Source organism: Dendropsophus ebraccatus, chromosome 3, assembly GCF_027789765.1.
Source record: "Dendropsophus ebraccatus isolate aDenEbr1 chromosome 3, aDenEbr1.pat, whole genome shotgun sequence".
Taxonomy (NCBI): Eukaryota; Metazoa; Chordata; class Amphibia; order Anura; family Hylidae; genus Dendropsophus; species Dendropsophus ebraccatus.
The window spans coordinates 55,480,417-55,504,290 of NC_091456.1; the positions used below are offsets into that span (position 1 = coordinate 55,480,417).

At 43.8% G+C, this 23,874-nt stretch overlaps 1 protein-coding gene across 2 annotated transcripts in view; it reads right to left on the reverse strand.

Moving 5' to 3' along the window:
- The window catches only part of LOC138785645 (transducin-like enhancer protein 4), a 112,456-nt gene extending 109,598 nt beyond the window's left edge, over positions 1 to 2,858 (reverse strand). Inside the window, exons 1-2 of one of the 2 annotated variants that reach the window (XM_069961804.1) lie at positions 1,972 to 2,858; positions 310 to 407 (exon numbers count right to left, since the gene is read on the reverse strand). In XM_069961804.1, the coding sequence (XP_069817905.1) occupies positions 310 to 407; positions 1,972 to 2,016 (143 nt within the window). In that variant the 5' untranslated portion in view covers positions 2,017 to 2,858. The remainder of the gene's footprint in view (positions 1 to 309; positions 408 to 1,971) is intronic. The other variant, XM_069961805.1, reaches the window with a different exon arrangement.
- Positions 2,859 to 23,874: the final 21,016 nt, after the last annotated feature.

Sequence of the window (23,874 nt, forward strand, 5' to 3'; positions counted from 1 at the left end):
CGCCTGTGATCTTAAGCACTGGAGGAGGTAATCTACACAGGTGAGATCACCTCCAGGTAAACCTCAGCACAGCATTTGTCCTATTGTTGTAACAGTTCAGCAGTTTATAATAGCACAGGCTTGTAATCGCCGATAATAGGTATACTCTACCACATATTTGGCTTGGAGGAGCTAAAGGTGTTTTAACTCGTATTTCCTATAGGAAGGCCAATCCCTTTCAACGGTTAACGCCTTAAGTACACACACATAAAAAAAACTGACAACAAGGGCTAAGCAAATACAAGGATCAGCTAAAGTAAACAGTATTACCTGTGGTACTGAGCCTGTAAAAACTGAAACTCCTCCTTAATCCGATCACACGATTCGGATATGGTGAATTTGAAAGGCTGAGCAGGCTGATGTGGAGCCTAAAACAATAAATATTAATTATGAAATGATCAGGCTAGGCTGCCAGAAAGGTGTGGGGCTGTCCTAGAACAAGGAGAGGATTAGAATCCCTGCACAAAGTCCAAGAATTAGAGAGAGAGAGAGAGAGAGAGAGAGAGAGAGAGAGAGAGAGAGAGAGAGAGAGAGAGAGAGAGAGAGAGAGAGAGAGAGAAAGAAGAGAGTAAAGAGGTGAGAGAGATTACAAGCACAAAAGCTCTATTCCCCAATCATAAGCATGTAATAAATGAATAAAAGGCCATCTGGATCAGACAGATGTTTTTGGACCACCATGACTTGTGATCGTCCTTTATCACATGTGACCTAGGACTGTTTGGGACACACTAGACAAGGTCTCGTGTGTGTGTGTGTGTGTATATATATATATATATATATATGGAAAAGAAAGAAAAGGTGTTTAAATAGAAAAGGAAACCATGTATAAAAAGTAAGATAATGTAAAGATTATGGTTTTAAAGAAATAACTATTGACATAGCTGTGAATGGGCGAGACCTCACCCGAAGATTCCTCCCCTAGGTAAGGTGCCGGAACAGGTTATATTAAGAAATTAGGAATATAAATGGTGCAAGGTAGAAGGGGCTTCATCCCTATGGCGATAGTCAATGGGCAGTGTCACAAGACGCGTCCATCAAGCTCTGCTCCCTGCTGTTCCATAAACCACAGGCAATACAGAGATAAACTATATGTTCCCTGCTTCTCACATTTCAGCCACTCTGCAGATTAGTTTTGTCTGCGCCTCAAAGAAAATGGCTACAACCCGGCATATTTTTCTTCGCTAAGGTCATTTGCTGGAGAGAGAAGATCAGATCATTTGGGCGGAGGAAAGTCAATCTCCTATCAGCCTCTCCTGTCTACACAATAGTGTATTAAAGGATCACTGTATGTTTCAATTACATTGGGCTTAATAGCCGGAAACGCCAGGACCTAACTTGTTAGGACACAGACTCCATAGTGATTAGGAGACAGAATCCAGTCCTTAAAGTGGAGGAGCACATCTTCTGGACTTCCTGTCACCTGTCAGGATCACCAAAGTTATGGCCGGCAGGGACAATGGGGGAAAAGTTAAAGGGTTAATTCTCCCAGAAAGCCACACAAAAGGCTAAAGAGCTGAGCACAGGTCAGAGAGGAGAGAGCCCTCACTCCTAGTGTATTATGTGAGGAGGAAAGCACACAGTCCAAGATAAGCAGAGCAGGCAGGGGGAGGGAGGGGGTGAGGATGGAGGCAGCACCGGCCAATATAAGCATACAGTCCTGGGAGAGGGAAGGAGACAGGGAGGAGGAGGAGGAAGAAGAAGAGGAGGAGGGGGAGGGGGGAGCTGCTGCTGCTTCAAATGGACACCAAATGTTACAGCTCACTCCATGTGGGGAGCGCTTCCCCATTGACACAATGGCTGCTGGTGTGTGTGTTGTGGAGAGGCTGCAGATGAGGGACAGGAGGGGAGGGGTCAGCAGCACACAGGACCACCGAGCACCGTACACACACACGGCGGGAGGGAACAAAGGCGGCAGCTCCTCCGGGTACTCACCGGGTGCCTGGACTGGGGGTACATCTTGCTCAAGTCTCGAATCATCCAAGCCGCTGGTTAGGTGCCTCTCCCGGGAGCACGAAGGTTCATTGACTAATTGGCGGAGAGGAGAGGGGGGATCCCCCGGCGGAGCAGGAGGGGGAGGAGGAGTGCAGGGAGGGGGTGCGTGTGATCCGGCTAATGACACAGCTGCCCCCGGGCTCCCCGGCTTAATAGCAATGCTAATGTTACTGCCCAGCCTGAGGGGAGCTCCGATCCCCCGAGCCAAACCATCCACATTCCACGGGGGAGGGAAGATCACTCAGGACGAGCCCGCCGCGCTCATTGTCTGCTGCTGCTGCTGCACGGTACACGATGCTGCTCCTCCGGTCACCTCTCCGGTAACGGGGGGTCCGAGCCCCGCCACACACACACCCTCAGCCTCCCGGGGAACAAAGCCGACAACTTTGTGACGAGTAGGAGGAAGCGCCGGTGACAATGAGCTCTCTCCCCGCTCTCCTCCGGGCCGGTGTAACTCCTCCCGTGCTGGGGATGCAGCCCCGTCCGCTCTTTTCAGCCCTTAAATCCCAATGGTAGGAAATCTCCCGTGTTTCCTCGTCTCTTCCAAGTCAGCGCAGATCTCCCCGAGCGCTCAGCCGCAGCCACACACAATTCAGGAGGTGAGGAGGGAAAAAAAATCAACGAGGGGGGTCAACAACAAAAAACAAGCCCCCTCCAAGCCCTGCTACCGCTCTCAGCAGCTCCGACAACACGCTCTGTGTAGGTGACTTCTATGACCAAATTTAGCAGCAGCAAATCATTAACATTCTGATACATATTCACAACATTGAGGCGAGACGCCCGCTTCTGCTGGGATTTGTAGTCCTGGACGGAGGCAGTCCGCCTTCACTAGGACGGGTGTAAGGCGCGTAGCAAACTACAGCTCCCGACAGCCATCGCGACACTTAGCCCCGCCCGAGGACCCGAGCGCTGGCTGCCGTTGACCAATTGGAAGCATAGGAACGTTAATCGCCGCTCTCCAATAACTGCCTATCATTTCCTAGGTGGCCAATAGTATGAAGGCAAGACGTAGCTGTCAGTGGCTTGCCCCCACGTGGGGTTCAAGCCAATCCGATTCCTCCTTCTCCTCTTAGTCCTACCTCCTTTATCCAATGGGCTTTAGAGTCTGTCGTAAACCCCGCCCTGGGCGGCGTGATAAGTGGGACGAGGGCTGGAACTTCTCATAACGAGCGTTCGAACAGGGGAAACATTTGTCCGGCTGTCAATCAAAGTAACGTGGGCCGCTTGCTCGCTGCTAGTGTGTGGATGAGCTGCTGCTGCTCTGTGTGGCAATCTGTGGTGAAAACAAGCATGGAGGCATGAGGAGCCGGAGGGGAGGGGGCGCTTGTACTCCTCCATTACCGCACCTCCTCCTCCTCCTCCCTTGTCCTATGTTAGCTATCACCCACATCAAGGAATGCTGGCTAATTAGAGTCCAGTGTCTCCTTAAAGAGACAAGAGCCGCCTTGTGCAGCGGCCTGAGAAATCCCCGCTAAGTGCGCGCACGGAGGACGGAGCCGGTGTAACCTACTTCCCTTGGCTCAGACCAATTTTACGCGCCACTGGAGCTGGCATAATTTTCCTGTGAAGAAGAGGGGGAGGAGGGAGAAGCTGTTCTGTGCTATTTACAGCCCCAACAAGCTGCTCGGATGGCTGAGCCCCTAACCCGCCCGAGGGGGGCTCTACTGACGGGGCGATGCTCTGCACGCACTGCTGCAGACGCTCGCTCCTGTGTGGCCCCGGTGACCGGATCGCGGCATGATCCATTAGACACGGGGGAGGGGGATCACGTCTGGGGTGGTGACCTCTGCGTGATCTAGTCACACGGGATCCTGTGATCGGACGTGACCTACAAAGCCTTTATGTTACACAGAGGTTTTATTGTGTTACATCTGTTCACAGAAAATAAATAATATGGTGGTGTTCACAGGTGCTGACATCTAGTGGCCAAATGGGGTGCTCTGCAACCTGATCTACAAAAAATGGCTCCCCACTATGGGGGCCCAGGGCCATAGATTACTGCACTGCCTGAGGCTTCCTCTAGGGGTGAGAGCTGATCATGGGGATTAGGGTACTATTACATGAAGCCATTTTTCAACAATAAACCATCTCAAACGACCACTTTGGCGAACGACCTTAAATCTTTGGCCCAATTACACGGAACGTTGATCACTACTTATGATCGTTCTTGCGGTCGTCTCGTCATCGCTATTGCAGTCAACACTACTGCGAACGACGTCTTATTCCATGTGAACGATTTGCAAACTATCAACAATAAAAATAGGTCCAAATCTAATGACTAACGATTTCTCCTTGGTCGTTTAATCATTGCCTGCTATTATGCTGCGTCTACACGGAGCGATAATTCGCCCTATCGTACAATTAACGATTTCGAAATAACAATTTGTTTTTGATAACGATCAGCGTTTCAGACGGATGGTTTTGCGATCGCTTAAGCCTATCTCATACATAGGTTAAATCAGTGAAAGACTGTTTACACGAAACGATATGCAAATTTTTGGCCAACGACGATTTGAGAACATGTTCAAAGATCAAAATGAACGATTTCTTGCTCGTTGCTTGATCATTTGCTATGTTTACACGGAAAGATTATCGCTCAAATGTGATCGTTATCGTGCAAATTCGAACGATAATCATTCCGTGTAAACACAGCATTACGCTAAACAATTATCTTTGAAATCCAAACGCTCTAACAATTTTTTGAACAATAATCGTCCCCTGTAATAGGGCCCTTAGGGTGCCTTTACACAGACAGATTTATCTGACAGATTATTGAAGCTAAAGCCAGGAACAGATTATAAAGAGAGAACGGGTCATAAAAGAAAGATTGAGATTTCTCCTCTTTACAAATCCATTCCTGGCTTTGGCTTCACAAATCTGTAAAAAAAAATCTCTCTGTGTAAAGGCATCCTTATGGTCAATACAAAAAGGATAAATGTAGACAACAGACACAATGCAGAAAGGGAAGTCCTTAAAGGGGTTGTCTGGCGATAAAAAATTATTCACAGAATAACACACATTACAAAGTTATACAACTTTGTAATGTATGTTATGTCTGTGAATGGCCCCCTTCCCCGTGTCCCACCACCCCCACCCGTGTACCCGGAAGTGTGGTGCGCTATACATTACCTGATCCGTGTCGACCACGGTCTCCGATCCTCAGCAGTGACGTCTTCTTCGGGAGGCCAGCGGATCTTCCTGAGTGCCGGCCGCCCTCTGCAGCGTCATCCGAAGCTCAGCCGCGATTGGCTGAGCATAACTGTGCTCAGCCAATCGCAGCTGAGCAGCTAATGACGTGAGCTTCGGATGACGCTGCAGAGGGCGGCCGGCACTCGGGAAGATCCGCCGGCCGCCCGAAGAAGACGTCACTGCTGAGGATCGGAGACCGTGGTCGGCACGTGACAGGTGAGTATAGCGCACCACACTTCCCGGTACACGGGTGGGGGTGGTGGGACATGGGGAAGGGGGCCATTCACAGACATAACATACATTACAAAGTTGTATGACTTTGTAATGTGTGTTATTCTGTGAATAATTTTTTAGCGCCGGACAACCCCTTTAAAGGGTTTATCCGACCCTGATAACCTTTTTATATGGTGCTGCTTGTAACACATAAAAAACATCTTATACTTACCTCTCCGCGCTGCTGTGGTGACCCCAGGTCACCCGCTGTCCACAGCCATTCTGCAGACGGACTCGTCTTGGTAGTGTCAGTCTGATTAGCCAATCACTGACGGAGATGGGACAGCGCTGCGGCCAGTGATTGGCTAAGTAGGCTGTCACTCCCGAGACCAGTTCATCTGTGGAATCGCTGTGATCATCAGAGGACCCAGAAATACGGCAAAAATGCAGAGAGATAAGTAGAAGGTGTTTTTTATGTTTTTCGTACGGGCAGCAACATATAAAACATTTGTAAGTGCTAGATAGCCCCTTTAAAGTGACTGTACCACCAGGCCCAGGCTGAAGCACTGGAGGCGGGCCGACCCACCCTTGGTGGGAGGAAACCCCCGCCCCTATATGATAGGGTTCCATTGATTCTAATGGAGTCACATCATGGAGGGGCTGGGGTTTCTTTCCCACTAAGGGTGGGTTGGCCCGCCTCCAGTGCTTCTGCCTGGGCCTGGTGGTACAGTCACTTTAAGATGCTCAGTTGCCTCTTAAAGGACAACTCTGACGAAAAAAAATTTAAGCTTATTTAACACACATTACAAAGTTATATAACTTTGTAATGTGGTTAAATACCTGGTCTGGCCCCCTTCCCCCACTTTTGGACCCCCGAGCCCCCCGCCCGGAAGTTAAAGAATGTATACATTACCTATTACGATCATCACGGTCCTCTTCTCCCGGGCGGCATCTGGTGACGACGACGTCAGAGCCGGGGGGGCGGTCCGGGTCTTCTTCCTCCTCGGCGTCTTCATAGAGAGTGAATGGGACGGAAAAGGCTGCTAGTGCACATGCGCACCAGCAGCCTTTTCATTGGCCGGAGCGCATCACATGGCTTCCAGCTTGCTCAGCCCTAATTGGCTGAGGTTGCTAGAAGCCATGTGATGCGCTCCAGCCAATGAAAAAGCTGCCGGTGCACAAGCGCACTGGCAGCCTTTTCCATCCCCAGGACCCGGAAGTCAGAGACATCGCTGGACGGCGGTGACGGTGAGGTGGACGGCGGGCGAATGGAGTGGCGATCGTCACCGAAGGGATGGTGAGTATGGTGTCTGTGTTTTTTTTTTGGGGGGGGGTCCCGCCGGAGTTGTCCTATAATGGTAGCTTCACATGAGCCGGATTCGCAGCGGATTTCACGCTGCAAATCCATGTAGTGTGAAGTTGAATGGGGTTACATACTCACAGAGGAATTTTTATTCCGCTGCCAGTATGTGACCCGGTCCCTTTAACCCCCCGCCACCTGTAGCCCCCGGCCTAGAGCATACATTACCTGCTTGGCGCTGTGGCTTTATGTGAGGCTCCTGTCAGTCCCCATTAGCCAATCAGTGCTGCCCGTGCACTGATTGGCTGATGGGGACCGACGGGAGGCGGGACCCTCAGATGCAGCTGGGGGGGGGGTTAAAGGGGCCGGGTCACATACTGGCAGTGCAATGAAAACAGCCATGTGGCCTTGCCACTACCATCAAAGAGTTTCCCTGCTTCCGGCATGATATTAACACATCGTGCCGGGTGGGATACGAATCCATTACATTCCTTACCCGTCCGTAACATCCACTTGGGTGTTTGTGCATGGCTGTTCCCCTGGATTTTAAGGTCCAGTGTGACTCTTATTCTTGTCCACTTATCCTGTTTCTCCTGCACACATATAAAGCTGCTTTGCCTGTTCCTCCATGTCTGAGCTGTTGTTTGTTCCTTTTGTTGCGTTATGGTTCAGTAGCACATTGGGTCCACATCTGCTGCCCTTTACAACTTCCTCTACATTTACAATGAAGATTTCACACTTTTGTTAACATTTTTCCATGTGGTCCAAATTGTCGTGGTTTTGGATAAAAGTGGCATGGCTTTCAGTGCGCCAAACATTATGCACACATTTAAGCGCTAATACTTTGTCTTAACCTAAACTAGACAATATTCAGATGCACCACATTTATCAGTCAGCCCCATACACTGAGATAAATGTAGTACATTTAAAGGGGTTATCCAGCACTACAAAAACATGGCCACTTTTCCCCCTCTTGTCACCAGTTCAGGTGGGGTTTACAATTAAGCTACATTTACTTCGATGGAACTTAAAACCCCACCCAAACTGGAGATGAGAGGGGGAAAAGTGGCCATGTTTTTGTAGTGCTTGATAACCCTTTTAAAGCCTAAATTTGTGCTGTCTAAAAATCAAAGTTTTTTTTTTTTTTAGTAAATCTGGGTTTTCCTTGAATTTTTGTGGTACTGTGTTTTTTCTCTAGTCAGTCCAGTTGGTTCTCGGTTTATTCTTGTGTAGACCTTATTCCTGTATCTCTTAGTTGAGCTAAAGTTTCTATCATGTTTTTTGTTTTTTTTTAGTTCAGTGCTCAGCCTTGTTTTTTTATTTGGGATATTTTCAGGGATAGTAAGGGTCCGTGGTATCTGGTATCTGGTATTCAGGGATGGATTTAGGAAGGTGTTTGGGAAAAGCTAGTTAGAATCTTCACAGCTTATTGTAGTTCATTTCTATACGCTATCTTAATAAGTTTTTACCATAATGTGTTCCAATCATCGTACAGTTTTAGTCATCTATTGGGTTGGTGAGTTTCTTTACCTGCATGCAACAATAAGCAATTTTTGTTGTTTCATTTGTCTGGTTGTTACACATCGTGGGCCTTCTGTAAGTCCTGGGGGTATCTGAGTGCTGGGAACCATTGTTAGAAGACAGGAATAACATTAGGTGTGAGCAGCCACTATCATTCCCAGAGATCTTTTTAGCCCTGATGCAGATGGCTGCTCAAGTGCACATGAGATAATGGCCTTTTTTAGCATTTAAATTTTATTAACCACTTAAGACTTTTTGGTTTAACTCAGCTGATCATTTGCCACTTTTAGTAAGTTTTTTTTTTTACCATAGTGATCTGCCAGTTTATTCTTGTATGTTGCTGGTGGGGATAATTTATACAAATAATCTCACAGAAAATTGATTGACCACAACGTGGCTCATTAAAGTCCTGTGTGTTTGACCAGCTTAAGGGATACGTCTGTGATTTTTTTCTCAAGACTTCCAGTACTTATCATCTGCTGTATTTCCTGCAGGAAATGATGTATTCTTTCCAGTTTGAGATTTTGCTGCCACCTCTGTCAATACCATGCACTGTCCAAAGCAATAGAAATCCCCATAGAAAACCTTTACTGTTCTGAATAGAGCAGCAGAGTGTCAGACTGGAAAGAGTACACCACTTCATGCAGAACATACACCAGCTGATAAGTACTGGAAAACTTGAGATTTTTAAATAAAAGTAAATCATAAATATTTAAAACTTTCTGATACCAGTTCTTAAAAGTACAGGAAACATGACATGATTATTAGTTTGCAGAACTGTTGCAGAATTAGTTGGCGTTGTATGAATAAAGTTTTTATATTTATTTGATGACTGTACGATTATTGTGTTTTAACACAGGGCTTTGTGAATGCAATTTAGAATATGACTATTTGCCGTGCCTATTGCCTGTTTTGCATATTGCATCTTCAGGTGATCATTCGAAACACTGGGAGATCAGTTGCTATCACTGTCTCCTAGAAGGTTTAGCTCTGCCACATATTTAATATGTACTGCAGTGACCTGTAAGCCACGGCCATGTTAAATATGTGGAAATATGGATTTGTGTGGATTTGTCCCGCCAATGCCAATTAAAATAAAATGCCCATATTTCATCATTGTTTGCCAGGGAATTCACTTTAACATTTGTAAAGCTACGTTTTTTACCTATTGTCCATATCCAACAATATATGATATGCTAACAGAAATTGAATTGCTGCGAGGCAGCAGCTGTGTCATTCGAGGAAGGTCCAGGCTTATCACCTGCTGTGAACCACCCTCAGAAATGACCTTGTATTAACTTTAATATACTATATGTGATTTTACTATCAAATGTCATCATGAAAATAAACAGTATTCACTTCTTTTAAATGTGAAAAGTTAATTCAGGTGCAATTAGTGATTATTTTTCCCGTGATTTATTTATATTCCTAAGGGTTAATATCATAGTGACATGTCAGAGGTTTTGATCAGTGGGGGTCCTGGTGCTGAGACCCCCACTGATCACTAGAATGAATGGACAGAAGCATCCAGCTGAGTGCTGTGCATGTTCTCCTTGAAAAACCAAGCATGTGGTGTATGGATTTATAGAAGGCTTCATAGACTGTCTACAAATGTGTATACCTGTTGAACCAGTCTCAGCCGAGGAGTGCTGACTTGAAAAAAAAAAAACAAACCTCTGAGCACTTCTGTTCATTTCGTTTAGCATTAGTTGGGGTCTTTGCATCTGAACACTGACCATTTAGAACTTTAAAGCGACTCTGTATCCACTTAGTGACCCTCCCCAACTACTTATACCTTCTTGTAGCTGTTGATAAGTCCGTTCTGGTGGCATGTTTCTCCATGCTGGTCTCGCTTTCCTGAGGGCGAAAATCATACTTTATTTGCGATGCAGCCATGCCTAAGAGGCGTGGCCTAGAGCGATCGTGCCCTAGGCCAGCGCCGCCTGTGTGGTGGTCTTTCCGTCTCCCCCTTCCTCCCATTCCGCCCTCTGTCCGCCGCACAGTTTTCGTAGTAACTGCACATGCACTGCCTCCTAACCCCCCCGGCGCTGTCCCCGCCCCCTGTTCATGGTACTCACAGCCATTCCCCGCCTCCCCTGCCTGCCCCCCCCCCTGCATACCAGGGTGCCGCTCACTGCCATAATCAGCTGCTCCTCTTCGTCGCAGATGCGCCGTTGCGCTCCAATCCCGTGCATGCGCAGTGACGCTACCGGTTTTCTCCTGATAGTCCCATGTGTCACTGCGCTTGCGCGGGATCGGAGTCCAGCGGCGCATCTGCGTTGAAGAGGAGCAGCATATTATGGCAGCAGGCAGCACCCTGGTATGCGGGGGGGGGGGGAGATAAGCTGGAGAGGTGGGGAATCGCCATGAGCGTCATGAACAGGGGGCGGGAACAGAAGACACACCAAAGAGTTGGGGGGGGGTCACTAAGTGGGTACAGAGTCGCTTTAAATAAAAGTAATAGTTACCTTTCAAGGTTCTGGCAGCAACGTATGGCTTCTCTCTACTGGGGGACATGGTAGAATTTGCCTTTGACTCTGACCCACTTTTTATTGACTCTTCTCAGAGACACATGCAGAGTGGTATTTGAGCATTTATATGGATTTGAAGAGCTGCACAAGGCAAGTAATGGTTGGATTGGGGTTCTCAGCACCTTGACCCCACCGGTCAAAACTGCTGACGTATCAGAAGTTTCCTTAAGCTGCAAGTACACTTTACTCAAACTGCAATGTAAGCGGCCGTTCACACTAAGGAATTTCAAGTGAAGTCTGTGGCGTGGACTCCGCCTGTCCCATTCATTAAATAGGATGCCTTACACGCACTCCGTCATCCGCCCAAAGAATTGACATTTGTGTAATATTAACCTACCTGGTCCAGCAAGCCATGGACGTACACTTCCAAAGTACTTTATATTTTACCTTTTTGCTGCTGAATATTAAAGAGCCGTTTATCCTTGGATAGCATTTGATTTGGCTTTGACATATGTCTCCCTTATAGAAAGTCTCTTACTTACTTATAGGTTGATCTTTTGTACAATGTATAATGAAATGGAAATAAGGATCCTGCTTATCATCCAAACAAGCCAGTATCTCCCTGTGCATTGGAGCCAGAAATCAGCCGGCAAATGAGCAAACGCTTGTCCATCGGCTAAATAGGTCAAATTGTTGGCCACACATCTCCCATAGCTTCTCGGTCCCAGCTGCTGCAGCAGCATCTAAGTGTCCTGTCAGCTGACAGCTGCTCAGCCAATCAAAGGCCGTGGGACCGGGAAGCTGTGGAGCACAGGAGAGAAGACCAGGAGCGGGGAGAGGTAACGCCATAGATGTTTGGGCAAGGGCCTTGTAATAGGTCAAGTCCTAATTGGCCCATGTAATAGTACCCTAAGAGCACTAATACACTTAGGGGGAGATTTATCAAACATGGTGTAAAGTGAAACTGTCTCAGTTGCCCCTAGCAACCAATCAGATTCCACTTTTCAGTCCTCACAGACTCTTTGGAAATGAAAGGTGGAATCTAATTGGTTGCTAGGGGCAACTGAGCCAGTTTCACTTTACACCATGTTTGATAAATCCCCCCTGTAATCTCTACAGAAAGTGTAAAGGGTTTTTAGAAATCAACACAGCCCATATGGCTGTAATATTTATGTCTTATAGCGCCATCGCCCTTGTTCACAACAGGACTGGGTTTTGTCTTGAATATGACAATTATGTTGCATTTCCTTTTAAGTTGGCTCATAAACTTTTTAACAGTTATAGTCTTAACTTTTTTTTTTACAATTTTGAACTTGTTTCAAAGCCATTTATTTTGCAGACATTTTTATAATACCCAGTTGCCTTTCTGTTGTTCTTGTCTTTTGATTTATTTCTACATTTTACAGATGTAAATTAAAAAGGCTTTTAATTGTTCTTTGTTTCAACACAGCAGTTTTTCATATGAAAAATGTGATAGTTTTTCATGGCCTCTGTTTATACAAAAGGTGGGGCGTAAGCTGTCTTTTACCTTTGTCACGTAGCCTTGTAATCTTTATTGTAACAATCTTGTAAATTATTCTACATAATGTCTATGAGCACAGTATGTCACAGTTTTATTTCACGGCATGAGCGAGCATACTCAGTCGAGCATTGGGGTGCAGCAACCAATCAGACCTCAGCTTTCATTACTGGAAAAATTTAAAAAAATTATTATACAGTACAGTATATGTGTTTTATATATATATATATATATATATATATATATATATATATATATATATATATACAAATTGCAGAAATGTAACCAAGCGGGCCCCTTACATGGCACTTGTTTAATAGTGTTTGGTTAGCACAATAAAGATGTCACGCCTACTAGTTTTTATATATTAAAATTAGATTATAGATACTTCTTTGTTAACTGCGTATTTTCTATTTTTCATGTACAAAACATATATAAATGACATAATAAAGCTCGGTTTCAGAGTCATAAAATATAGGTGTGTATATATTACAGGGTATTTTTATCCCACACAGAGAACCAGATACACTGGCTCCAGTGCTGGCGGCATGTATGTAATAGGAAGAAAATAGGACAACTAGTGACCCATTAGAGAACTGCATGACCTAAAAACATAACAAATAACACACACACACAGGGGAAAGACATTACTGACAAGGATAGAAACAGAAGGGGAAATACATCAAGAGTGTCCGGGCAGAGCCGGACAATCATCCCAAGGGAACCAAATCACATTGAACTTGTACAACTTATTTTCTGTCAATGCAGTAAGGGATTCCATATGACAGATTTCTTAAATCCTGTTAAGTAATTCTGACAGAGATGGAATCATTTGGCTTTCCCAATACTTAGCTAGCAGGTAATATATGAAAAGGTATGTACAAACATCTATGTGAACCACCTATACCATCTATGTGAACCACCAACCAGTTCAGTCTATATCACCATCCCAAGCCCCCTGCCCCAGTAAGGACTACACCAAGGTCATCCCCAAAATATATGATAAAGAGAACAAACTGCATTAACACAATGCCAAAACCAGGTTGGCACTGTAAAAAAAAGGTTTAGAAGCTCTGGGGTATAGCCTACTTACCAGAGTTTAAATGGGCATACCATGATGTATGTATACATCAGCCTTTTTGAATGTATTCAGGTGAATACACTATTGTATTCTGATGTGGCATCCCCCTATAGGTACAGTAGGTTCCCCATTTAGATAGGTTTTCAAGTAGGTAGGCAGGTTCTGCCCAGCACGCAGTTTCTATCAAAATATAGGTCCCCCATTAGGTAGTGCCACCAGTTTATAGGTCACCCACTGGGTAATTTTACCTGACTATGCAAGTGTCCGCAATAGATGGTTTCCTCCAGAATATATGTAGGAATCCACCTACTGGTATTCACCAGTAGATAGTTTCCCCCAGTATATAGGTAGCCGAGAGTGTCCTCATTATAGTCTGCCCTTTCTTGAACTACCCTTTAGCCCACTTCCCCTATGCTAAACACATGCTTCTGATCCTGGTGGCTTAGTCATCTCCTTCTGTCTCACCTGATTTACCAGAAACACAACAGTCAAAGCTATCTCTGTACTTCAATATATTATATGGAATGAACCTACCTGCCTCTACTCTTGAAATGATTCAGCCTTCCGTGCAGCGGTGCTGGGAGTCTCGATCCATTGCCCTTGCAACTAACCCAGGTGATCCTCTAAACCCAGCTTCTGCCTTTTTGGACACTGATGTACCCTTCCGGTTTGTTAGACTGCCCCTATACAGTGTTGGCCTCATGCACTGTAAGGACCATCTCCTAGCTGGAGGCTGCCACTTAGGGCGGATCAGACAAGTAGTTAGGAACAGTGGTTTGGGCTCAGCTTATGGTGGCACTGTCAACATAGTATCCACTGGCACTCTGGGGGACCAGTTAATGCACTTTAAACTATTGTTATGTTGTGCTTTGAAAAGGAAAATTTGCAGATGTTTTTGAATTAAGGATGCAATTATAAAAAAGACAAAGCCTCCTGCTTATTAAGACTGGGTATGTTAGGCTAGGCAAAATGGAAGAGGTAGTTGAAATTTGCCTTATTTATTAATCATGCCATAGCCATAGGCTGTATCCCAGTTTTCTAGGCGGTCCTCAGGCTGTATCCACCCTCTGCACGGAGCGGGCAGACAGCGGGAATCAGAAGCCGATAGTTCAGGTTCATACGAACCCGAACCTCGGCCGGTTTGCTCATCTCTAGTTTTTTTATATACTTGCACAGTAATGAATGTACCATATTCTTCTGTTTGTTCATTCATCAAGGCCAGTGTCCAGTACAATCCACTTCACTTTGAATTACCTTTCCTGCTAAACATTTTTTCAGCATAATGAACACTTGATGTCTGTTTATTTTGAAACAACACTTTGTGTGTAGATAATATGGTTTTATTGTTTTTACAGACACAGTGTTAATGTTGACATTGTTATACAGAGCAAAGAAAATGAAGAGCCAACTCATTTTTGTGTCTACTGCTAGTTCTTCAGGCGCGGTGCAGAAGGTCACAGGTGTAAGTTAGTTCTGGCTGACAGAACAAGCAGCGTCTGTCATCAGCCTCTTTTACATAACATAGCTTCAAGCTTCCACAAACTTTCTTTTACTGCAGGCATAGCCCTGCCGAGCCTTGTCACTGCTGTGACTAAATGTACACTGAACATTTCAATAGGACAACATATTTAAGTAAATAGAGTCTAAGAAGTAATTGTATGCTGCTCTACAACAGTTTGCTTTTCTCATGTCATGTGATTTACAGTAAGTACCACCGTTTTTATGTACAGTAACAGTTCTATGATCCGGCATCTTGCTGAAGCCAGGTTTTTAGATTTTCCTATATTCACACCCTACTGAATAAAAGGAACCATGGACATTTTTAAATGTAAATGTACATGTAATGATGTGCGAATCCTGATCAAAAGTTTACATACCCCAGTTCTTAATACCGTGTATTGCCCCCTCTAACTTCAATGACTTTTTAAGTCTTTTGTGGTAGTTGTGGATAAGGCTCTTTATTTTCTCAGATGGTAAAGCTGTCCATTCTTCTTGGCAAATGATGAGTAGCTCAATGATATTCAAGCCAAGAGACTGAGATGGCCTCTCTAGAACCTTCACTTTGTTCTGCTGTAGCCAATGACAGGTCGACTTAGCCTTGTGTTTTGGATCATTGTCATGTTAGAACATCCAAGTACATTCCATGTGCAGCTTCTGAGCTGATGACTGCAAATTTGCCTCCAGTATTTGCTGATAACCTGCTGCATTCCTCTTTCCTTCAACTCTGACAAGTTTCCTGTGCCTTTGTAGCTTACACATACCCAAAACATCAGCGATCCACCCTCCCTGCTTTACAGTAGGAATGGTGTTCCTATCATCATAGGCCTTGTTGACACCTCTCCAAATGTAACGTTTATGGTTGTGGCCAAAAAGTTCCTGTCTCCCTTGTCTCACAGGAACAAGGGAGACAGGAACTTTTTGGCCACAACCATAAACGTTACATTTGGATGGATATGCATTTGCACATTAATGGCTTTCTTCTGGCGACTCGACCATGCAGCCCATTTTTCTTCAGGTGCTTTCTTATTGTGCATCTTGTAACAGCCACACCACCAGTTATCAGAGAGCCCTTTATTTCAGCTGATGTTATTTGTGGGTTTTTCTTTGCATCCAGAGCAATTTTTTTGGCAGTTGTGGCCAAACTTTTTACCAAGAAGAATGGGCAGCTTTACCATTTGAGAAAATAAAGAGCCTCATCCATAACTACCACAAAAGACATCAAGCTGTCATTGATGTTAGAGGGGCCAATACACGGTATTAAGAATTGGGGTATGTAAACTTATGATCAGGGTAATTTGGATGATTTTGGTTGTCATTATGAGTTAAAAAGAAAAAAAAAACAATAAAAGGCTTTACCCAACCACTAACCATGTGTGGAAAAAAAATGTGTTATCATTCATAGTCTCTGTATATATATGTGTGTGTATATATTTATATATATATATATATATATATATATATATATATATATATATATATATATTTCAATAAATGACATTGGGTGCAAATTGACGACTTGCCACGGAAAGAAAGAATGATCTGCTGATCTAAAGGCCATATTACAGAGCCCAATAATCCAGGGAAAGCAAGCACTAACCTGCCTGCTCACCACTTGCTTCCCCCTCCTGGAACGGGAGGGGCCGCCTGAACGATCGTTGCCTTTCAACATTCGCTATTACACTGAACGATTATTGGTCTGAACAGCTGGTAATAGGCCAAGTAAGGCCAAGAATCGTTTAGTGTAAAAGGTCAGAAACCGGATGCAATTATAATCTCACCCATTAAAAGTAAATGACATCTTTTGGGATCTGTTTTGAAATAGAACACAGCAGATAAGCCATATCCAAAAATAAGGCCAGTAAGGGCCCTATTACATGGAAAGATTATTGGGTGAAAAACTAACGATTTAACAACTAAAGAAAATTCGTTCATATGTCCTGGTTTGCATGTTTTGAGCATTGTTAATCATTCATATATCTTTCAGTGTATATACACATAGTTCATTCATAAATACGATCATTGGTAAACTAGAGTTTACAAACTACCATAATTACATAAATTCGTAATGACTATCGTTTCATGTATTATGGTGAATGATCTCAAGTTGTTCTCAAAATCGCTTGTTTGCAATTGTTTATTGTTAGAGGAAATGAAAAATCGCTTTGTGTAACAGGACCCTAAGAAGCATATATACAGTGGGGAAAAGAATATTTAGTCAGTCACCAATAGTGCAAGTTCTCACACTTAAAAAGATGAGAGGTGTCTGTAATCTACACCATAGGTAGACGTAAACTATGAGAGATAAAATGAGAAAACAAATCCTGAAAATCACATTGTCTGATTTTGTAAGAATTTATTAGCAAATTATGGTGGAAAATAAGTATTTGGTCACCTACAAACAATCAAGATTTCTGGCTCTCACAGACCTGTAACTTCTTCTTTAAGAGCCTCCTCTTTCCTCCACTCATTACTTGTAGTAATGGCACCTGTTTAAACATGTTATCAGTATAAAAAGACACCTGTGCACACCCTCAAACAGTCAGACTCCAAACTCCACTATGGTGAAGATTAAAGAGCTGTTAAAGGACACCAGAAACAAAATTGTAGCCCTGCACCAGGCTGGGAAGACTGAGTCTGCAATAGGCAACCAGCTTGGTGTGAAGAAATCAACTGTGGGAGCAATAATTAAAAAATGGAAGACATACAAGACCACTGATAATCTCCCTCGATCTGGGGCTCCACGCAAAATCTCACCCTGTGGGGTCAAAATGATCACAAGAACGGTGAGCAAAAATCCCAGAACCACCCTGGGGGACCTAGTGAATGAACTGAAGAGAACTGGGACCAATGTAACAAAGCCTACCATTAGTAACACACTACACCGCCATGGACTCAGATCCTGCAGTGCCAGACGTGTCCCACTGCTTAAGCTAGTACATGTCCGGGCCTGTCTGAAGTTTGCTAGAGAGCATTTGGATAATCCAGAAGAGTATTGGGAGAATGTCCCATGGTCTGATGAAACCAAAGTGGAACTGTTTGGTAGAAACACAACTTGTCGTGTTTGGAGGAAAAAGAATACTGAGTTGCATCCATCAATCACCATACCTACTGTAAAGCATAGGGGTGAAAACATCATGCTTTGGGGCTGTTTCTCTGCAAAGGGGCCAGGACGACTGATCCGGGTACATGAAAGAATAAATGGGGCCATGTATCGTGAGATTTTGATTGCAAACCTTCTTCCATCAGCAAGGGCATTGAAAATTAAACATGGCTGGGTCTTTCAACATGACAATGATCCAAAGCACACCGCCGGGGCAACGAAGGAGTGGCTTTGTAAGAAGCATTTCAAGGTCCTGGAGTGGCCTAGCCAGTCCCCAGATCTCAACCTTATAGAAAACCTTTGGAGGGAGATGAAAGTCTGTGTTGCCAAGTGACAGCCCCAAAACATCACTGCTCTAGAGGAGATCTGCATGGAGGAATGGGCCAACATACCAACAACAGTGTGTGCCAACCTTGTGAAAACTTACAGAAAACGTTTGACCTCTGTCATTGCCATCAAAGGATATATAACAAAGTATTGAGATGAAATTTTGTTACTGACCAAATACTTATTTTCCACCATAATTTACAAATAAATTCTTACAAAATCAGACAATGTGATTTTCTGGATTTGTTTTCTCATTTTGTCTCCCATAGTTGAGGTCTACATATGGTGTCAATTACAGGCCTCTCTCATCTTTTTAAGTGGTGAAACTTGCACTATTGGTGACTGACTAAATACTTTTTTTCCCCACTGTATTAAGCATATTCCTACGTGGTTCCCTTAAAGGTAGTACACAAATTCTGGAAGGCAACTAACTGGTCCCAAAGTTTCCTATGAAAACAGTTTTGTCACTGTGGCATTAGGTGTGATGCCAGATATCTCACTGTGCCAGACAGAAAAACACTGCATGCAGTATTTTTATGCCCAGCTAAGTCTACATGGTCTATTAGAGAGTTCATATGCTGTCATAGCCAAAACTAATATTTAGTGGCCTTCCGAATGTATTCTTTTCCATCACATCCATGTTGATTTTGTTGGTCATTCATTCAAGGTACTCTTTTTTTTTTTCTTTTTTTTTGTAGATAAACACTTTGCTATGGCTTTATTTTTTTAATTGTGTTCTTTGATGAAGAAGCTGTAAGGGTCTTTTACATGCACATACAGAACTCTTGTGTAGTCAGCACCAAAAACTTACTTATGTGAATTGAGCCAAATGTATTATCTTATGTGTTTTAGGCACTTTTTGGACACTAATATGGACATTTTTGTGTCCTGACGTACACTGGGTTATGGCTTCTATGGAGGGAGACATTAGACATTGTCTAAGCCTTATACAAAAAAAAATAAATTCATTACAGTAAATTGGTTTTGTGGCACTTTTGTATTGGATATGTACTTTATTATTTTACAAATATAAATAGTTACTATTAGTTTACGCGGTCTGCGCGGAGGTATCTCCTTTTTGTTTGGACATTGTACCTGATCCAGGTACTGTGAATTTAAATGGGTCCCATAAACGCAGCGGATCCGCTGCGTGTATGGGACCCGGCCCCTTTAACCCCCGCGCCGCCAGCCTGCAGGCCCAGCTGCCCAGAGCATACATTACCAGCTCGGTGCCGCAGCTTGATTCAGGCTCCCGGCTTTCCTCGTTCCTCTTCAGCCAACCAGGGCTGCCGTGCACTGATTGGCTGAAGAGGAGCGAGGGGAATCGGGAGCCTGAATCAAGCCGCAGCACCGAGCTGGTAATGTATGCTCGGGGCCGGCGGCGGTGCGTGCGGGCAGACGGGGGGCCGGGGCTGCGGGCAGGCAGGCTTTCGGCCGGTGGCGCGGGGTTAAAGGGGCCGGGTCCCATACACGCAGCGTGTATGGGACCTATTCCGCTGCAGATGCGGTAGGTGTGAACGTACCCTTAAGCTTTTCCTAATTCTCTTTATGGATAATTGCCACCAAATATCTACCTAATATGTCTATTATACAGTGCTTCATTTTTCTAATATCCAAAAGAAAACTTCGAGAGGAAGTCCCACAAAAATGAAAAATGGCATTCAGGCAGGGAGATACCAGAAAATAATAAACAAGTAAACTCACCCCTCCTCCTTCCCTTTGTTGCGCCACTACCGGGTCCCGCTACCAGCTGTGATCTTCTGCTTGAAACTGGGTACGTCATGTTCCTTGCTCTTCCAGCTGCAACATTATGGCCTGACTCCCGCTAAGTGATTGCCCGCTAAGCTAGTCAGTGATTGGGGTAGTGTCCTGCCACAGTCACTGATTGGCTGAGGGAGCAGTCACTCAGCTGAGTACATGGAGTTGCAGCTAGGAGAGCTCCAGGACACTGACGTCTGTCAGCTTGACTCGGGAGCACCACCATAGGGCATGAGTATAGGTGTGTTAATTTTCAATCACCCCCCTGCCTGTCTGCATTTTTTCAGTTTCATATTACTTCTCCTTTAAAGGGAACCTGTCAGCCCCCGTGCCGGGGTGACAGGCTCCCGACCCCCCGTTAGAGCCCCCTATACTCACGTGATCCCGCCGGGTCCCGCTTCTGGAGATGGTCGGGTCACGGAGATATTGGCGCCCGAAGCCCGGCGCGCGCGTTCCTCAGATGAGTCCAACGCTCATAGAGAATGACGGAGCGCTGGACTCTCCTGTCATTCTCTATGAGTGTTGGACTCATCTGAGGAGCGCGCGCGCCGGGCTTCGGGCGCCGATATCTCCGTGACCCGACCATCTCCAGAAGCGGGATCCGGCGGGATCACGTGAGTATAGGGGTCTCTAACAGGGGGTCAGGAGCCTGTCACCCCGTCACCGGTTAAATAGCTGTAATCTACTTCCTAATTCTAAAATTGGTAAATCTGGTCAAATTGTAGAAGGAAGATCCAAGGTTCACACTGCTTTTGTTTGACCTTGATTTAATGTTCAGCCTTTTATTAAAAACATACACAACTGGACAAAAAAATCATTTTGTTTAATAATGTGTGATTTTTTATGTTGTGGCAAAAATCTTTTTTTTTTTTCACAATAATACTTGCCATTGTAATGTCTTCAGCATTTAGAAGTTGGTTAGCTTCAGTAATGTGAAATTTAGATTTTTTTTGTTGTTGTTTATATGTCAGGTTTAGTTGGTCTTAGTGACTTTTCCCACAACCAATGTTCAGTTAGAATAAGATCTGATAAAATATATATCAGGTCATCCTGATTTTTGATGCCGCAGGTCTTTGGGGACACTATGCAGTTTTTAGATGCATGTAGCAATGATGCATTATTTATGTTATGCTTACAATGTTCCTGTAATATTTAACACCTTCAAAGCTCCTGTAGTTTCGCCCCCTACTTCCTGATTCTTACAAAGCCACAGTACACATAGCTATATTGCCCCATTTCTGTTCATTCAGTATAGCTGAAATGTGTCCTAAATACTGTATTAATCTAGTATTTCTATATCTGTTTGATAAATATGGAGTATATATCCAGTACTGCTAAGTTACACTGAGATATAGAATATATATATATATATATATATATATATATATATATATATATATATATATACTGTATATAGTTGTTTAATCTGCATATGCAATCAGCCATGTGATGAAAAAATGAGCAATATGTCATTTTGTTTTAATAAGTTAATTTTACTAATAAAATGTGATTGGACGCTTAGACAAAGCGATTTTTAATCATTAGCAATTGAAGAAAAATGTTCGCAAAATAAATTGTTTATCGTTAACCTGAAATCAGTCAACATATTACACAAAACGATAGTCACGATTGTTACAATGATCGTTACTGTGAATGTTTACTCCATCTGATCCCAGCAAAAGAAGGAACGATTTGGAATCAAAGAACAATAAGCGAATGATCAATGATGATTTTAACGTCAGATCTAAATCAATGATTAAAGACACATGAATGTTTTTTTTTCTTTCGTTACCTGCAATTACACAGAACAATTATCGTTTATATATAGAGATGAGCGAACCTCGAGCATGCTCGAGTCCATCCGAACCCGATCGTTTGGTATTTGATTAGCGGTGGCTGCTGAAGTTGGATAAAGCTCTAAGGTTGTCTGGAAAACATGGATACAGCCAATGACTATATCCATGACTTCCACATAGCCTTAGGGCTTTATCCAACTTTAGCAGCCACCGCTAATCAAATGCCGAAAGTTCGGGTTCGGATCGACTTGAGCATGCTCTAGGTTCGCTCATCTCTATTTATATTCAAACAATATAACGATTTTCTACACGATAATAGTCCTGTGTAATGGGGCCCTAAGTATGGTCCTTGAGCAGGGTGAAGTTGCCCCTGTTGTCCATCCCACCCTAGGAAAATTTCATTGTAAATAAACTGAGATTTCCGGAACTACTCCGAGAGAGACTCCATAATACAACAATCTGTGTGCCTATGTTTCTCTCTCCCCAGCTAGACCCAGCACCAAGGCGGAATTCATGTTAATTCTAATTTAGTTTCGCAACTGATTCAGGCTTTGAGCCTACCTAACTCTCTGCTACCATAACAAGATGTCACTGGGGTTGTGATAGCAGACATTTCACATAAGGTGTACACAATTTGCTCTCTCTCTATATATATATTCCATTGTTTTTGAGCAGAAATAGAAAGTAATGCTACATTATATATAATATATAAGTGTGGTGACCATACTATCGTCTAAAGCTTTCAAAAAATTGCACATACAGTAATACATAATTTAGTTCCACCACAAAGGAAAACAAGTTTATAAATTCTTATTTATTTGTTTGATTTTTACACTGCACAACACTGAGATTGCAACACCAAGAAGGACAAGCCATATGATTATGCAAATCAAGAAAGTATCAATGGTATTCAGGAGCTTCTATGGTATAAACAAAAAATTAATTTAGCCAGAAATTGGACCAAGTCTGTACAGTATGATTGTGCAATGTCTCCTGTTTGTTTACACACTGGTCTGGAGACCACATAGACAATGCCATGGTGGGGCGTTTAGAAGTGTGCGGTGCCATAATGTATAGTAACCAGATCCCTCTAGTCATTCCAGGTGCACTAACAGCCCTGCATTACATTGATCTGGAACCAGTGGTGCAGCCGCTTTTCCGAAGTTTTTAGGAGCTGTTTTTCAATACAACACTGCCTGGCTACATGTTACATGCTACTGTAAGAGGCCTGGGGTGTCAGTAGATATCAGTTGCAAAGGGAGCTACCAGCAGCTGATCTTAAAGGGATTGGACACTTTATAGTAAGGCTGGGTTCACACTACGTATATTTTTAAGTCAGTATTGTGGTCCTCATATTGCAACCAAAACGAGGAGTGGATTAAAAACACAGAAAGGATCTGTTTACACAATGTTAAAATTGAGTGGATGGCCGCCATTTGATGGCAAATATTTGCTGTTATTTTAAAACAATGGCTGTTATATTGAAATAATGGCAGTTATTTACCGTTATATGGCGGCCATCCACTCAATTTCAACATTGTGTGGACAGAGCCTTTCTGTGTTTTCAATCCACTCCTGGTTTTGGTTGCAATATGAGGACCACAATACTGACTGAAATATACGTAGTGTGAACCCAGCCTTAAATTGTTCACACACAGTTTATTTCAGCCAGTATTTCATCAGTATTTTGCAACCTCAACCAGGAGTGGAGTGAAAACACAGAAAGCCTCTGTTTACACAATGTTGAAATTGAGTGGGACTGCCATTATTTCAGTACAACAGCCATTGTTTTTAAATAACAGCAAATATTTACCGTTAAATGGCGGCCATCCACTAAATTTCAACAGTGTGTGAATAGAGCCTTTTTTTGTTTCAATCCACTCCTGGTTTTGGTTGCAATATGAGGACCAAAATACTGACTGAAATATACTGTGTGTGGACCAAGCCTCAGGTTGGGTTCACACACAGTATATTTCAGGCAGTATTTGGTCCTCATGTCAGGTCCTCATGGCAACCAAAACCAGGAGTGGATTAAAAACACAGAAAGGCTCTGTTCACACAATGTTGA